The sequence below is a fragment of the Trichechus manatus genome, unplaced genomic scaffold (assembly GCF_000243295.1).
Source record: "Trichechus manatus latirostris isolate Lorelei unplaced genomic scaffold, TriManLat1.0 scaffold00117, whole genome shotgun sequence".
Lineage (NCBI taxonomy): Eukaryota > Metazoa > Chordata > Mammalia > Sirenia > Trichechidae > Trichechus > Trichechus manatus.
The window spans coordinates 1,083,271-1,098,854 of record NW_004444053.1 but is presented as its reverse complement, the minus strand read 5'-3'; the positions used below and the strand labels follow the sequence as shown (position 1 = coordinate 1,098,854).

The 15,584-nt window shown below is 39.3% G+C and overlaps 1 protein-coding gene across 2 annotated transcripts in view; it reads right to left on the bottom strand.

The window, feature by feature from the left end:
* TIPRL (TOR signaling pathway regulator) overlaps positions 1-14,149 on the bottom strand; it is a 53,783-nt gene extending 39,634 nt beyond the window's left edge. The window contains exons 1-3 of one of the 2 annotated variants that reach the window (XM_004384084.2): positions 13,819-14,149; positions 7,085-7,264; positions 6,301-6,400 (exon numbers count right to left, since the gene is read on the bottom strand). In XM_004384084.2, coding sequence (XP_004384141.1) covers positions 6,301-6,400; positions 7,085-7,264; positions 13,819-13,919 — 381 coding nt within the window. In that variant the 5' untranslated portion in view covers positions 13,920-14,149. The remainder of the gene's footprint in view (positions 1-6,300; positions 6,401-7,084; positions 7,265-13,818) is intronic. The other variant, XM_023738430.1, reaches the window with a different exon arrangement.
* Positions 14,150-15,584: the final 1,435 nt, after the last annotated feature.

The following is a 15,584-nucleotide window of genomic DNA, read 5'->3' as shown; positions in this document are numbered from 1 at the left end:
CTGGAAAAAAGGAAATAATATGAATTAGAGCAGAATTAAATGAAATAGAGAATAGAAAAACAATGGAAAAGAGCTAACAAGACCAAAAGCTGGTTCCTTGAAAAGATCAATAAAATCGATAAACCGTTGGCCAAATGGACAAAAGAAAAACAGAAGAAGCAAATAACCTGAATAAGAAATGAGATTAGTGATATCACAACAGATCCAACTGAAATTAAAAGTTTGTAACAGAATACTATGGAAAATTCTACTCTAAGAAATCTGAAAACCTAGAGGAAATGAACAAATTTCTAGAAATACACTACCTACCTGAACTAATACGAACAGGTAGAACAAATAAATAAACCCATAACAAAAGAAGAGACTGAAAAGGTAATTTAAAAACTCCCAATAACAAAAGCCCTGGCCCTGACGGTTTCACTGGAGAATTCTACCAAACTTTCAGAGAAGAGTTAATACCACTACTACTAAAGGTATTTGAGAGTAAAGAAAAAGAATACTCCCAAACTCATTCTACGAAGCCAGCATAACACTGATACCAAAACCAGGTAAAGACAGCACAAAAAAAGAAAATTACAGACCAATACCCCTCAAGAACACAGGCGTAAAAATCTTCAACACAATTCTAGCCAAAAGAACTCAATAACATATCAACAAAATAATTCACTTTGACCAAGTGGGATTTATACCAGGTATGCAGGGATGGTTCAACATTGGAAAAACAATCAATGTAACCCATAACATAAATAAAACAAAAGACAAGAACCACATGATCTTATCAATTGATGCACAAAAGGCATTTGACAAAGTCCAACACCCATTCATGATAAAAATGCGCAGCACAATAGGAATAGAAGGGAAATTCCTCAACATAATTAAGGACATTTATACAAAGCCAACAGCCAACATCATCCTAAATAGAGAGAATTTGAAAGCATTCCCCCTGAGAACAGGAATCAGACAAGGATGCCCTTTATCACCACTCTTATTCAACATTGTGCTGGAGGTCCTAGCTAGAAAAAGAAATAAAGGGAACTCAAATTGGTAAGGAAGAAGTAAAAGTATCTCTATTTGCAGATGATATGATCTTATACGCAGAAAACCCCAAAGAATCCAAAAGAAAACTACTGGAAATAACAGATGATTTTAGCAAAGTGTCAGGATACAAGAAAAACATACAAAAATCAGGTGGATTCCTCTCTACTAAGAAAAAGACCTTCGAAGAAGAAATCACCAAATCAATACCATTTACAATACCCCCCAGGAAGATAAAATACTTAGGAATAAATCTAACCAGAGACGTAAAAGACCTATACAAAAAAAAAACTACAAGACACTACTGCAAGAAACCAAAAGAGACCCACATGAGTGGAAAAACATACCTTGCTCATGGATAGGAAGACTCAACATTGGGAAAATGTCAATTCTACCCAAAGCCATCTACAGATACAATGCAATCCTGATCCAAATTTCAACGGCATTTTTTAAGGAGACAGAGAAACAAATCACCAACTTCATATGGCAAGGGAAGAGGCCCCGGATAAGGAAAGCATTACTCAAGAACACCACTACCTCACACTACCTGATTTTAGAACCTAGTATACTGCCACGGTAGTCAAAACAGCCTGGTACTGGTACAAGAACAGATACATACAGCAATGGAACAGAACTGAGAATCCAGACATATATCATCCACCTATGAGCCTCTGATATTTGACCAAAGGCCCGAAGTCCATTAAATGGGGAAAACACAGGTTCTTTAACAAACTGTGCTGGCATAACTGGATACCCGTCTGCAAAAAACTGAAACAAGACCCATAACTCACACCATGCACAAAAACTAACTCAAAATGGAGCAAAGACCTAAATATAAAATCGAAAACGATACAGATCATGGAAGAAAAAATAGGGACAACTCCAGGAGCCCTAATACATGGCATAAACAGAATACAAACCATAAGTAACAATATACAAACACAAAAAAGAAACTAGATAACTGGGAGCTCCTAAAAATCAAACACTTATGCTTATCAAAAGACTTCACCAAAACAGTAAAAAGACAACCTACAGACTGGGAAAAAAATTGTGGGTACGACAAATCTGATCAGGGTCCAATCTCTACAATCTACAAGATACTGCAAAACCTCAACAACAAAAAGACAAATAACCCAGTAAAAAAATGGGCAAAGGATATGAACAGGCACTTCACCAAAGAAGACATTCAGGCGGCTAACAGATATATGAGGAAATGCTCACGAATATTAGCCATTAGAGAAATGCAAATCAAACTACAACGAGATACCGTCTCACCCCAACAAGGCTAGCGTTAATCCAAAAAACACAAAATAATCAATGTTGGAGAGGCTGTGGAGAGACTGGAACACTTATTCACTGATGGTGGGAATGTAAAATGGTACAACCACTTTGGAGATTGATTTGGCACTTCCTTAAAAAGCTAGAAATAGAAGTACCATATGATTCAACAATCCATTCCTTGGAATATATCCTGAAGAAATAAGAGCCATTTCACAAATAGATATATGCACATCCATGTTCACTGAAGCACTATTCACAATAGCAAAAAGATGGAAACAACTACGTGCCCATCAACTGATGAATGGATAAACAAATTATGATACGTTCACACAAGGGAATACTACGCAGTGATAAAGAATAACGATGACTCCGTGAAACATCTCATAACGTAGATGAATCTGGAAGGCATTATGCTGAGTGAAATTAGTCGCAAAAGGACAAATATTGTATGAGACCACTATTATAAGAACTCAAGTAAAGGTTTAAACACAGAAGAAACCATTCTTTGATGATTATAAGGGTGGGGAGGGAGGGAGAGGGTATTCACTAACTAGATAGTAGACAAGAATTATCTTAGGTGAAAGGAAGGACAACACACACTGCAGTGGAAGTCAGCATAATTGGACTAAACCAAAGCTAAGAAGTTTCCTGAATACAACCAAATACTTCGAGGGACAGAGTAACAGGGGCAGGTGTCTGCGGAGCATGGTTTCAGAAGGCATCTAGGTCAACTGGCATAAGAAAGTTTATTAAGAAAATGTTCTGCATCCCACTTTGGTGAGTGGCGTCTGCGGCCTTAAAAGCTAGAGAGTGCCCATCTAAGATGCATCAATTGGTCCCAACCCACCTGCAGCAAAGGAGAATGAAGAACACCAAAGACACAAGGAGAATATTAGTCCAAGAGACAGAAAGGGCCACATAAACCAGAGACTCCATCAGCCTGAGATCAGAACAACTAGATGGTGCCGGGCTACCACCAATGACCGTCCTCCTGACATGGAACACAACAGAAAGTCCCTGACAGAGCAGGAGAAAAGTGAGGTGCAGAACTCAAATTCTAGTAAAAAGACCAGACTTAATTATCTGAGTGTGGAAGGACTCCGGAATACACGGTCCCCGGGCTGTTAGCCCAAAACTAAAACCACTCCCAAAGCCAACTCTTCAGAGAAAGATTAGACTGGAGTATAACACATAAAATGATACTCGTGAAGGGTGTGCTTCTTAGCTCAAGTAGATACGTGAGTCTAAATGGACAGCTCCTGTCCGGAGGCGAGATGAGAAGGCAGATAAGGGACAGTAGCTGGTTGAATGCACACGGGAAATCCAGGGTGGAGAGGAGGAGTGTGCTGTCACAGTATGGGGAGTGCAACTAGGATCATACAGCAGTGTGTATATAAAGTTTTGTATGAGAAACTAACTTGAAGTGTAAACTTTCATTTAAAGCAAAATTAAAAAAAAATAGTTGAAGATATTAAATCACATTGAATGAGCTAGGCAAATTTTCCAAAGAATTTTAAAATAAATGTCTTTTTAAAGGCATGAACAGTACATGTTTTATTCCTAAAAGGTGGTGCAAATGGGAGAGGCAGCGAATCACTTCTATTAGTCTGTAGAATCACCTATTGATAAGCTTCTATGGGCCAGGTACACTGTTGGGCATTTGACCTATTTTCTCATAATATTCTCATGTTGTGGCTGTTGTTAGGTTTCAACTCATACCGACCCTGTGTACAACAGAATGAAACACTGTCCAGTCCTGGGCCATCTTCACAATCGTTGCTACGCTTGAGCCCATCCTTGCAGACGCTGTGTCAATCTATCAGTCTATCTCGTTGAGGTTCTTCCTCTCTTTCAGTGATGCTCTACTTTACCAAGTATGATGTCCTTCTCCAGAGATTGGTCCCTTCTGATAACATGTCCAAAGTACACAAGGCGAAGTCTCGCCATCTTTGCCTCTAAGGAGCATTCTGGCTGTAGTTCTTCCAAGACAGATATGTTCGTTCTTCTGGCAGTCCATGGTATACTCAATATTCTTCACCAACATTGTAATTCAAAGGCATCAATTCTTCTTCGGTCTTCCTTATTCACTGTCCAGCTTTCACATGCACATGAGGCGACTGAAAATACCATGGCTTGGGGCAGGTGCACCTTAGTTCTCAAAGTCACATCTTTGCTTTAACACTTTAAAGATCTGCAGTAGGTTTTCCCAATGCAGTACATCATTTGATTTCCTGACTGTTGCTTCCGTGGGCGTTGACTGTGGATTGAAGTCAAATGAAATCCTCGACAGCTTCAATCTTTTCTCCATTTATCATGATGTTGCTTATTGGTCCACTTGTGAGGATTTTTGTTTTTTATATGTTGAGATGTAACCCACACTGAAGGCTGTAGTCTTTGATCTTCGTTAGTAAGTGCTTCAGGTCTTGTTCACTTTCAGCAAGCAAAGTTGTGTCATCTGCACATTGCAGGTTATTAATGAGTTTTCCTTCAATCTTGATGCCATGTTCTTCTTCACATAGTCTAGCTTCTCGAATTACTTTGCTCAGCATACAGACTGAATAAGTACTGTGAAACGATACAACCCTGAAACGCACCTTTCCTGATTTTAAACCATGCAGTATCTCCTTGTTCTGTTCGAACAACTGCCTCCTGGTCTACGTACAGCTTCCTCATGAGCACAATTAAGTGTTCTGGAATTCCCATTCTTCGCAATATTATCCGTAATTTGTTATGATCCACAAAGTCAAAAGCCTTAGCATAGGCAATAAAATACAGGTAATCATCTTTCTGATATTCTCTGCTTTTAGCCAAGATCCATCTGACATCAGCAATGGTATGTCTCGTTCCACGTCCTCTTTTGAATCCAGATTGATTATCTGGTAGTTCTCTGTCAACGTACTGCTGCAAATGCTTTTGAATGATCTTCATCAAAATTTTACTCGTGTGTGATACTGTTCGATAATTTACACATTCTTTGAAACGGGCATAAATATGGACGGGATGACATCAAGGACACCATATATGAAGAAAGCAAAAGGTCATTAAAAAGACAGGAAAGAAAGAAAAGACGAAAATGGATGTCAAGAGAGACTCTGAAACTTGGTCTTGAATGAAGGGCAGCTAAAGTGAGTGGAAGAAATTGTGAAGTAAAAGAGTTAAACAGAAGATTTCAAAGGGTGGCTCGAGAAGACAAAGTAAAGTGTTACAACGAAACGTGCAAAGAACTAGAGTTAGAAAACCAAAAGGGAAGAACACACTCAGCATTTCTCAAGCTGAAAGAACTGAAGAAAAAATTCAACCCTCAAGTTGCAATACTGAAGGATTCTATGGGCAAAATATTGAATGACACAGGAAGCATCAAAAGAAGACTGAAGAAATACAAAGAGTCATTGTACCAAATACACTGATCGACATTCAACCATTTCACGAGGTAGCATATGATCAAGAGCTGATGGTATTGAAGGAAGAGGTCCAAGCTGCACTGAAGGCATTGGTAAAAAACACGGCTCCAAGAATTGACGGAATACCAATTGAGATGTTTCAACAAATGGATGTAGCACTGGAGGCGCTCACTCGTCTATGTCAAGAAATTTGCAAGACAGCTACCTGGCCAATTGACTGGAAGCGAAAGATCCATATTTGTGCACATTCCAAAGAAAGGCGATCCAACAGAATGTGGAAAATTATTAACCAATACCATTAATATTACATGCAATATACGATTTAATGTTTCTTACAGTGATAATAACATTAAGGCAGATTACCATTACCACCAACCACACTTTTAAGAATAAAGATCGTTCCAGTATGGCCTTCTATTTATTTTCTGCTAATAAGCAACAAACAAAATCCCCTTACATTAGGTTTTGGTGCCTGCCACAATAGAAAATAAATAGTGGCAATAAACAAGCTATTACCGGAAAGCTCTAATGATGAGACTATTCAAGACAATTAATGACTCAAAACGCAAAAGACAAGATTTACCTTTAACTTATGTGATTCTCCAAGTAATGTTCCCTTATAATCTGTTGTATACGTCCAATCATATGGTTTAATAACTTCTTTAGAGTGTTCACCCTCCGTCCTCAAATACCAAAATAAGAAGGTCAGATTCAGTGATGCAGAATACAGATGATCTGTGTTCATATATCACACCAAATTACATTCTACAAATAATATGAAATACCTACTAAACACATATACTTGTCATAATTCGCCAGTACAACATCTTAAGAGTTTTTCTGTGCATTTACTGTTATTTAACTTGTCATGTGCTGATGTAGTCTCTCCAATTACACTGTATACTGCCTGAGGATACGGTTTAAAGGCTGATAGTTCCCTGAATCCTTCGAGGTACCTAGTACATAAAAGGTACAAAGTAAATAGTTGCTGACCTGATTATTCAAAAAATATATTTAAAAAAATTTCAATGCTCCTCAAATTTTTAATGTAAACCACAGGTAAACATTATTTTTTTTCAAAATCAGGAACATTATAGTATACAGTGTACTTGCCTATTCACTAGAGAATACCAAATGCTTGAAAAAGTAAGCTACGTAGCTCAGCGTAATTGTAATTCAATTCAGCAAGTATTCAAATAGTAGGATAACTAATCTCCATTTAATGTATGAAAACAATCTAGAATGATTTAACGATAAAGTTTAATAATAATAACACTAGCCCTTCATTCTAACAAAATACACGCATCATGAATATTTCTTTTAACCTTTTTCTTTTTTGTTTAACCCATAACTGCCCAACTTCTCACCTGCTTTCCTGCCACTCTTCAGCACAGGCTACCTTAAGCATTCCTTGGTAGTTGTTTACACATCTTAAAGCATCTGTAGCATTGAACTCAATTCCAAAGCCAGAGCCATGCTGGATTCTCAAAACGTTGTCTCCAAACATCATTTCAGGGAGAGATGGCATATGCAATTCATCAGCTAACCTACATATAACCAAAAGTCGGGTAAGATTATTTTATGTCACTCTTGGCACTTTTGTTTTCTTTTCATCCCAACATAATCCTTCCTACATTACTGAATGAGTTAAATATGTAATTTAACAAACATGAATATATTTGTGAAGTATATAAAATACTTTCATTACCTATTCTCTCCATGTATATCTTTACAGACTGTACTAGGTACTGTGCTAATAAGACAAGGAAATATATAAATAAATACATAATATAGTGTCAGCTAGCAATAAGTGATACAAGGAAAAATAAAGCAAAGTAAAAGTGGCAGGGCAGGGGGAAGCTATTTTAGGAAGAATGGTCAAAGGTCACTTCTCATATAGTAAAATTTGAGCCTCAAAACTACCGTGTAAGCTAAGAAAGGCTCAGAGAGTTTATATTGCTCATTTAAAATCAAAGAGCTAGTAAGTGAAAACACCAGGCCTTTTTCCATTATCCTAGACTGCTTTATATAACTGGGCCCTAATTAGTCAGCCTCATTAAAGAAGAAAGTTATACTAGATACACTATAAGGTCAGGATCACAAATTGTTAATCCAGAGGTATGTTTTGATTGGTCTGTACAATATTTAAAAAAAAAAAAAAAAAACAACAACTATCTGAAATAGTTCCCAATAGCTACTGAGAGATTAAAAAAAATATAAAACCCCATTGCTGCTGAGTTGATTCCGAGACATAGCGACCCTACAGGACAGAGCAGAACTGCCTCATAGGATTTCCAAGGAGCGTCTCGTGGATTCGAACTGCCAACCTTTTGGTTAGCAGCCGAGCTCTTAACCACTACACCACCAGGGCCCCAACTGAGAGATAGCTGCCAATAAAAATTGAAAGATTTTATATAATGTGGATTTCTGATGTATCTTAAAAAACAAACAAAACTGGAAGACTTGGCAACACTGGACCTGCACTCCAATTGGCTGGAGCTGAGCAGAGGTCACCCCGAGTAAGGTGTGGGCTCTCTACTTTTCCTTGGCCCTTCAGAAAATTGAGTTTGTAAGCCCTGTTATAAAGCTTTTAAATGGCTGCCAGTTACTGACTTTTGAAATAAGTTTCTATACGTACAGGTTACCACGCTTTGAGCTGTATAACCCCATCACATCTGTACAACCAGGGCTTCCAACTGAGGAATGAAAATCCAGTATCTCAACCAAAGGCAATTACCTGTGGGCTGGTCTGAACCCCTGAATCTTAGCCTGAGAATTCTGCTCAATATGCTCATGTTGAATTCAATAACGATCGATTAACTCACTCTAGATCATCTGTTTTCAGAAGTCTGAATGCCAACCAAGTGACACACAGCCCAAGAGACACAGAGAAAGAAGGCATGAAAATGAAGCCATGAGGCAGAGAGGAGGGAAGAGTACTGTTTAAGTAACAGCAACAGAAGCAGACAGAGCAAAGCAAAGACTGAGAAATAACAATAACAAGAAGAGTAGAGACTTCTATAGTTTAGGTGGCCGCAAGAACTGCTAACTATTTTCTAAGATAATTCTGGTGTTATTTCCTCATGTAGTATTAAATTCCCATTACCTAAGGCAGCCTGGGTCTCTGTTCCTTGCAACCTGAAAACAAAAATCTAACACAGAGGTTCCATGGAAGGGAATTTTCCAGTTTACCTTATATACCCAATTTTTTATTTTATTGATTTTGGAAGCTTCTCAAAATGATTTATAGACTTTGCCGCATTCTTAAAACAGATAATATAAAAGGGTATTTTACCTTTTATTGATGATCAGAGATTATCACATTTAACAATCATGTAGGACAATGTTCTCAAGTTCAATTGAGTGTGTACACCTCTAACTGCTACAGAACGTAGGTAGCTGCCCCTGAAGCATGCCTCATCCCTCTAATTTTTGTTTCTAATCTATTATAGGCTGAAAAGCCAATTAATCACACTTCTTAAAATTGCATAATGAATAAAAAGAGAACATGAAAAATAATTTATTCATTAGGGTGAAGGGATTGTAGGGAACTTCTTTTCTTTCTTACATTTCCAATAAGGTTACAATAAGTGCATAATAAAGTCAAAAGTTTCAGTACTTTCTGAGTAAAGTACTACCCAAAAAGACCACACCCATTGCCATCGAGTCGATTCTGACTCACAGCAACCCTATAGGACAGAGTAGAACCGCTCCATAGGATTTCCAAGGAGCAGCTGATGGATTCTAACTGCCAAACTTCTGGTTAGCAGCCAAACTCTTAACCACTGCGCCAAAAGTGCATAATAGAGTCAAAAGCTTCAGTATGCTCTGAGTGAAGTACTAAAGGACCCTGAATATAGTCCAGGATTTTTAGTGGAAGTGCTCTGTCTCAGCTACTTGAACGGATCAAAAGATTTTCTTTCCTTTTCTTATTTTTAAGATTTCTGGATTTTTGAATAGCTATTCAGCTATAATTAGTAGGGAAGGGAAGGAGCCCTCGTGGTGTAGTGGTTAAAGTACTTGGCGGTTTGAACCCAACAGCCGCTCTGCAGGAAAAAGATGTGGCAGTCTGCTTCCGTGAAGATTACAGCCTTGGAAACCCTACAGGGCAATTCTACTCTGTTCTATAGGGTTGCTATGAGTTGGAATTGACTCAACGGCAATGGGGTTTTTAGTAGGGAAAGTAAAATAATATTAAAAAATATATTCTTATATCAAGACAACAAATGATCCATGTATATCTCAAGTCCACAATTACACTCCTTCCAATTGATTTCAATTCTATTTCCAATCTGACTCACCAAACAGCTCTTTCGTGCATCTGTATATATAAACAAACACACATATAAAACAAAAAACCCTACGTGACTAAATTAAACAATTTAGGCTTTAGATGTAAAAAATACTGATCATCAAAGACCCATCACTTTGAAGAATAAAGATGAGTTCTAATTCCATTATAACTGATGAGGACATGGCTTAATGTACCAATGTACCATAGTCCCATGTTCCCATAGCCTCATACTTCTGGCAAACTTTTTATTCGCACATAACAACTGTATTAACCACAGCTATAAAGAAAAACAGTAATTAAAGATCCTGTTGCTTGTATGAAAACAATGAACTTATCCAATAAAATTTCAACTTGTTACAAGCTTCAAAAGGTAATAATGAAGAAAGCTTAAGTGCTCAACACTGGTAAGGTGAGGGAAACCAGCACTTGCTCATGTGGATTTCCAGAAGGATTGCGCCAATTTATATTCCATTTTGCGGCAGCAATTAAGCAATAAGTACCAAGAATCTAACCAAATCTAGACTCTTTAACACAAAATATCAGCTTTGGGAAGCCTGTCCTAAATAAGTGATCCAAAATGCAGGAAAAAAAAAATCTATATACATTAATATTCATAACAACCTTATTTATAACAGCAGTAAAGAAATATTCTGAATATACACTTACACAGAAATAAATGGTTACATAGAGTATATCCATAGTATGAAATATTCTGAAACCATTAAAAATGTTAAAAGAGCTAATGTAATAATGTGGGAAAAAATGCTCAGTTTTAAGGAAAAACAACGGGACACATTGTATATTTATTACATCTGTGTGTGTGCATGTATACGTGCACATATCAGTGATCTAACATTTTTGAATTGTCCATCTTTAGGTTAACGTCTAATACTAATTTCTGACCATAAATTTACGTAAAATTGATTCCTTGTTATTAGGAGATAGAAAATATTAAATACTTGTAACATTAAATAAGATGAAGATTGATTGTAATTAGAATATTCCATAACTTGATAAAATAAGTTTTTACTACTTTACTGAATAATGCACAGCAATAAGAAATAATATAAAATGTGGTTCTGTGGATTTTATCCAATGTACTCGGAAAAATCTGGTTGTCCTGCAAAATACTCCAGTTACATATGTAAAAGAATCAGTGTTACTAACTTAACATTGCTTCAAATGTTCTAAATTCAGAGTATCTTAAACACAGGCCAAAATACCCTATTTTTAATGTCAAGCAACACTCTTAATAGGTTGCTGTTGGCAATTCTGACTCACGGTGACCCCACGTGTGCAGAGCAGAACTGCTCCACAGAGTTTTCAAGGCTGTGACTTTTCAGAAGCAGATCGCCAGGCCTGTCTTCTGAGGCACCTCTGGGTGGGTTCGAAGCACCAACCTTTCAGCTAATAGTTGAGTGCCTAACCATTTGTGCCGCCCAGTGACTCAACAAATAAGTATAAGGCAGGGAAAGAAGGAAAACCCTTATGGGTTTAAAATGCCTTAAACATTCACTAAACGATGCTTCCTCAAACCAGTATTTTACCTAATAATTTATTTAGCACTCTAGAGGCTTTTATACCCTAGAGCAGTATACCACAGAAAAATTTAGAATGGGTGAGGCTTAGCCTTTCTTTTGTCATATGGAAGGAAGATGAAGTGTATTCAGGTAGATCTATTTTAGAAATAATACAAAAGGAAGTTAAAGATCTGGAATTTGAATTCCTTAAAACTCTCTATGGATCCAGCCCCCCTAGGAGAGTCTGCAAGTAAATTATACAGACATCTCAATTTAAAGCTGGCTACTTTACATACACTACAACTATGTATGGTGTAATATATAACAGAGAAAGTAACTCAAAGAGTAACTCAGTCTGTAGTAGGATGCAGATGAATTTTTTTTTCCCCTTTCTTTTCTGTATTTTCTTAATAAGTCTGCAAGAATACTACAATTTTTTTTTTCTTTTAAATTAGGAAGCCAAAACATCCTGTCACAACTCCCTTCCCTGGTAACCTCCCTCCACCAGAATCACAAATGTGGATGCTCCCTAGAGTTCCGTCTCAGGACCTCTTCTTTTTCTTCTGGATGATTTCCAGATGATCTTACTCACTCCCAAGGCTCCAGGTACCAACTATAAATTCATGGTTCCCAAACCAAAACTCACAGGCAACTCATCTTTTTTGAGCTTCAAAATATCCAAATGCCTACTTTATGACCACACATACTTCACATTTCACTACTGTTATGAATTGTGTCCCCCCAAAAATATGTGTTGTAAATCCTAACCTCTATGCCTGTGGTTATAATCCCATTTGGGAATGGGTTGTCTTTGTTATGTTAATGAGGCAGGATTAGGGCTGGGTGTGTTTTGAATCAATCTCTTACAAAATATAAAATAAGCAGATTAAGCAAGCAGAGGTGGGGGAAGATTGATGCCAAGCCACATGGAAATCTCCAAAGAACCAGAACACAGAAGCTGAAGAGACAAGGACCTTCTCCCCACAGAGAGGAAGCCTTCCCCTAGAGTTGGCACCCTGAATTCAGACTTCTAGCTTCCTAAACTGAGAAAATAAATTTGTTAAAGGCATCCACTTGTGGTATTTCTGTTACAGCAGCACTAGATAATTAAGACAAGTATTTTCAAAACTAAAGTTATTCTCTGTCCAACTGCTCTCTCACCCTATCCCCCAATCTGCTCTTGTGTTTCCCACTTTGTTTAATGGCAATAATATCCATGCAATAGCCCAAGCTGGAAATCTAGACATCAGTATAGATTCCTTCCCTTTCTTTTCTTCTCCTAGCAACTGGCCATCAAGTTCAGGAACTAATCTCCTAAAACTTCTCCACTGTCTCCTGCTATCTAACTGGTCTCCTTACCCAGTCCTACAGCCCTCCAGTCCATCCTCCACATCACCTCCATAACAATCTTTCAGAGTGCACATCTGATAATACCAACCTTCTAGATAAAATTACATACGGTGGTTATAACATGGAGCCCTGGTGGCGCAGTGGTTAAGAGCTCTGCAACTAACCAAAAGGTCAGCAGTTCGAATCCACCAGCCGCTACTCGGAAACCCTACGGGGCAATTCTACTCTGCCCTAGAGGATCGCATGGACGGCAATGGGTTTGGGTACTTTTTTTGTTTTATACATCTCTATCATAAAGTTATTCACACTGTCTCGTAAATGTTTATTTGTCTCTCATGAGACTATGAAATCCTTAAGGTAAAGGCCGTAATTCATCTCCTGCATCTTAAGAGCCGGGCAGGGTACATGATATGCTAAAAACTAAACATTTATAGCATCCCCGTTATTAGCCCCCGGAGTCCTGGTGGCTGGTAGTTAAAAGCTCAGGCTGCTAACCAAAAGCTCGGCAGCTGGAATCCACCAGCCGCTCCTTGAAAACCCTCTGGGGCAGTTCTACTCTGTCCTATAGAGTAGCGACTCTAAGGCAACGGTTTGTTTTTTTTGGTTTGGAATTAACCCCCAAGGAAGCAGGCCACAGCCATCCAGACAGAAATGGTCCAAAGGTGGCACATGCTCAGATAGGAAGAGACGTTCAGTGAGGGGAAGGTCCACCAGAACAGTCATGCTCCACTCACAGCCAAGGCAGCGCCTGGCGAACCTCAACAGAAGGTATGGAGGTGGCGATATGATTATCTAACATGTTGTCATTCAAAGATCCTGTCCTAGGGGATCGAGCCTACGCCCCAGGTGAAGGAGTAGGGCCGCGCGGAGCTTGCCCTGCCTCTCGCCCTGGCCCAGCTCCCTGGCCCGCGCCCCCACCCGAGCACCGAAGCCTCACTTCTCCACATCCGCCGACTTCATGATGTGGGTCTTGGCAGCCGTCAGCTTCCAGGGCCCGAAGGAGAAGTCCTGGTGGCTGCTCTGGAAGCCGTGGATCATGATGGCTGAAGCGGGGCCCGCTGGGGCCACACGGAACAAGCTGGAGCTGCGGCGGCGTCCGATGCCGGTTCCTCCGCCTCCCTCAGGCCCAGCCCCCTCAGCTTCTGATCCGTTATCATGCCCAACCCCGCCCCCAGCCGGCCGACCGGGACACGGGGCCCTCCTTTCCGACTGCTTCTCCACCCCTTCGTTTTTGCTTCCGGGTCCAGTTGCTAATACTGCGTGACCCACGTCTTACGTCACGGCGCACCACGGGAAAAAAAGAGGAGCAAAGGCTGAGAGGTGGGACTTTATCAACAGGGAGTGTAGTCAAAGGTGCACCGCTCCCTTGTGCTCATTGGAAGGCGAGTCCAACATTGGATCCCTACAGACCTCTTAAAGCAACGTAATTACCTTTTGTGTTAGCGAATTGGTTTAATCAGGAAATGCCCAACATTTTCCAGTTGAGGCCAAAAAAAGTAATTCTTTACAGTGTAGGAGGTACAGCAACAAGTGATTTAAAAGTGGCCATCTAGCCACTATTGACTAAGACAGACTCCTGTCAAAAATTTCATTCTTCAGATATTCAAGGCTCCCCATGGTCTAGCTAGTCCCTGGACACCCGGTATAGTGGAAAGAATATTGGAGGCCCAGGTGCTAATGTCACTTTTGCAACTCTGTAGCTGTGCATCCTTGGCAAACCACTTAACTAATTATCTTTAGGCCTCAGTTTGTTTCTTCAAATGCGATAGTTTGGTGCTAGGTCTTCTCCCAAATCTACCTTTTCAGCCTTATTTCCAACAGTTCTGAACCCTACCCACCTATACTTGGCCCTACCTGTGAGCTCTAACTCTTTATTTTCTAGCCGCCTGAGTCATTCTCAAACCTGTCGTATTTTACACACAACCTAGCAACGTTTTAAAGATAGAGATCTCCAGGCCTAGAATAACCTGCTTCTCATTGATATACCACCTCCAAAAGGCTTTCCCCGGCCGTGTAGCTGGATTTAATCACTTCTTCCCCTGAGCCAACATGACAGTTTAAGTCAACTTCACTCATTCCAGTTATCACTGTCCATTCACTCATCCAAATGAACAGCAGAACAGAGCACCTGCTTTTTGCCAATCACAAGTTTTATCACAAAATAGTACTCTCATCCTTTCCTATAACAGAGATTGACAATGGAGTTCCAAGACATTGTTTTAGTGATACAAAGAGGGCTCCCTGCCCCTTAAAATGTCTATTTTCTATCTGTCCAATTTCATCTAAAATTTCAACTGCTTTTAGATAGGGTAAACAGATCACTGATTAACTCAATCAGTCATTTACATCTTAATGTAAATCATTGGGAGCCCTGGTGGCACACTGGTTAAGAGCTCATCTGCTAACCAAATAGTAAGCAGTTCGAATCCACCAGCTGCTCCTTGGAAACCCTATGGGGCAGGTCTACTCTGTCCTTTAGGGTCACTATGAGTTGGAATTGGGTTTTTGTTTTTCATTTTGGTAAATCACTTATTATATTATTTTCTGCAAGCTGGCCTTGATAGAGAATTGACAGGCCACCCTATCCAGACTGTGTACCCTATCCAGTGCTTTCCTACCTAAAATCCATTGCTGTTGAGTGGATTCCGACTCATAGCAACCCTATAGGACAGAGTAGAACTGCCCTATAAGTTTCCAAGGAGT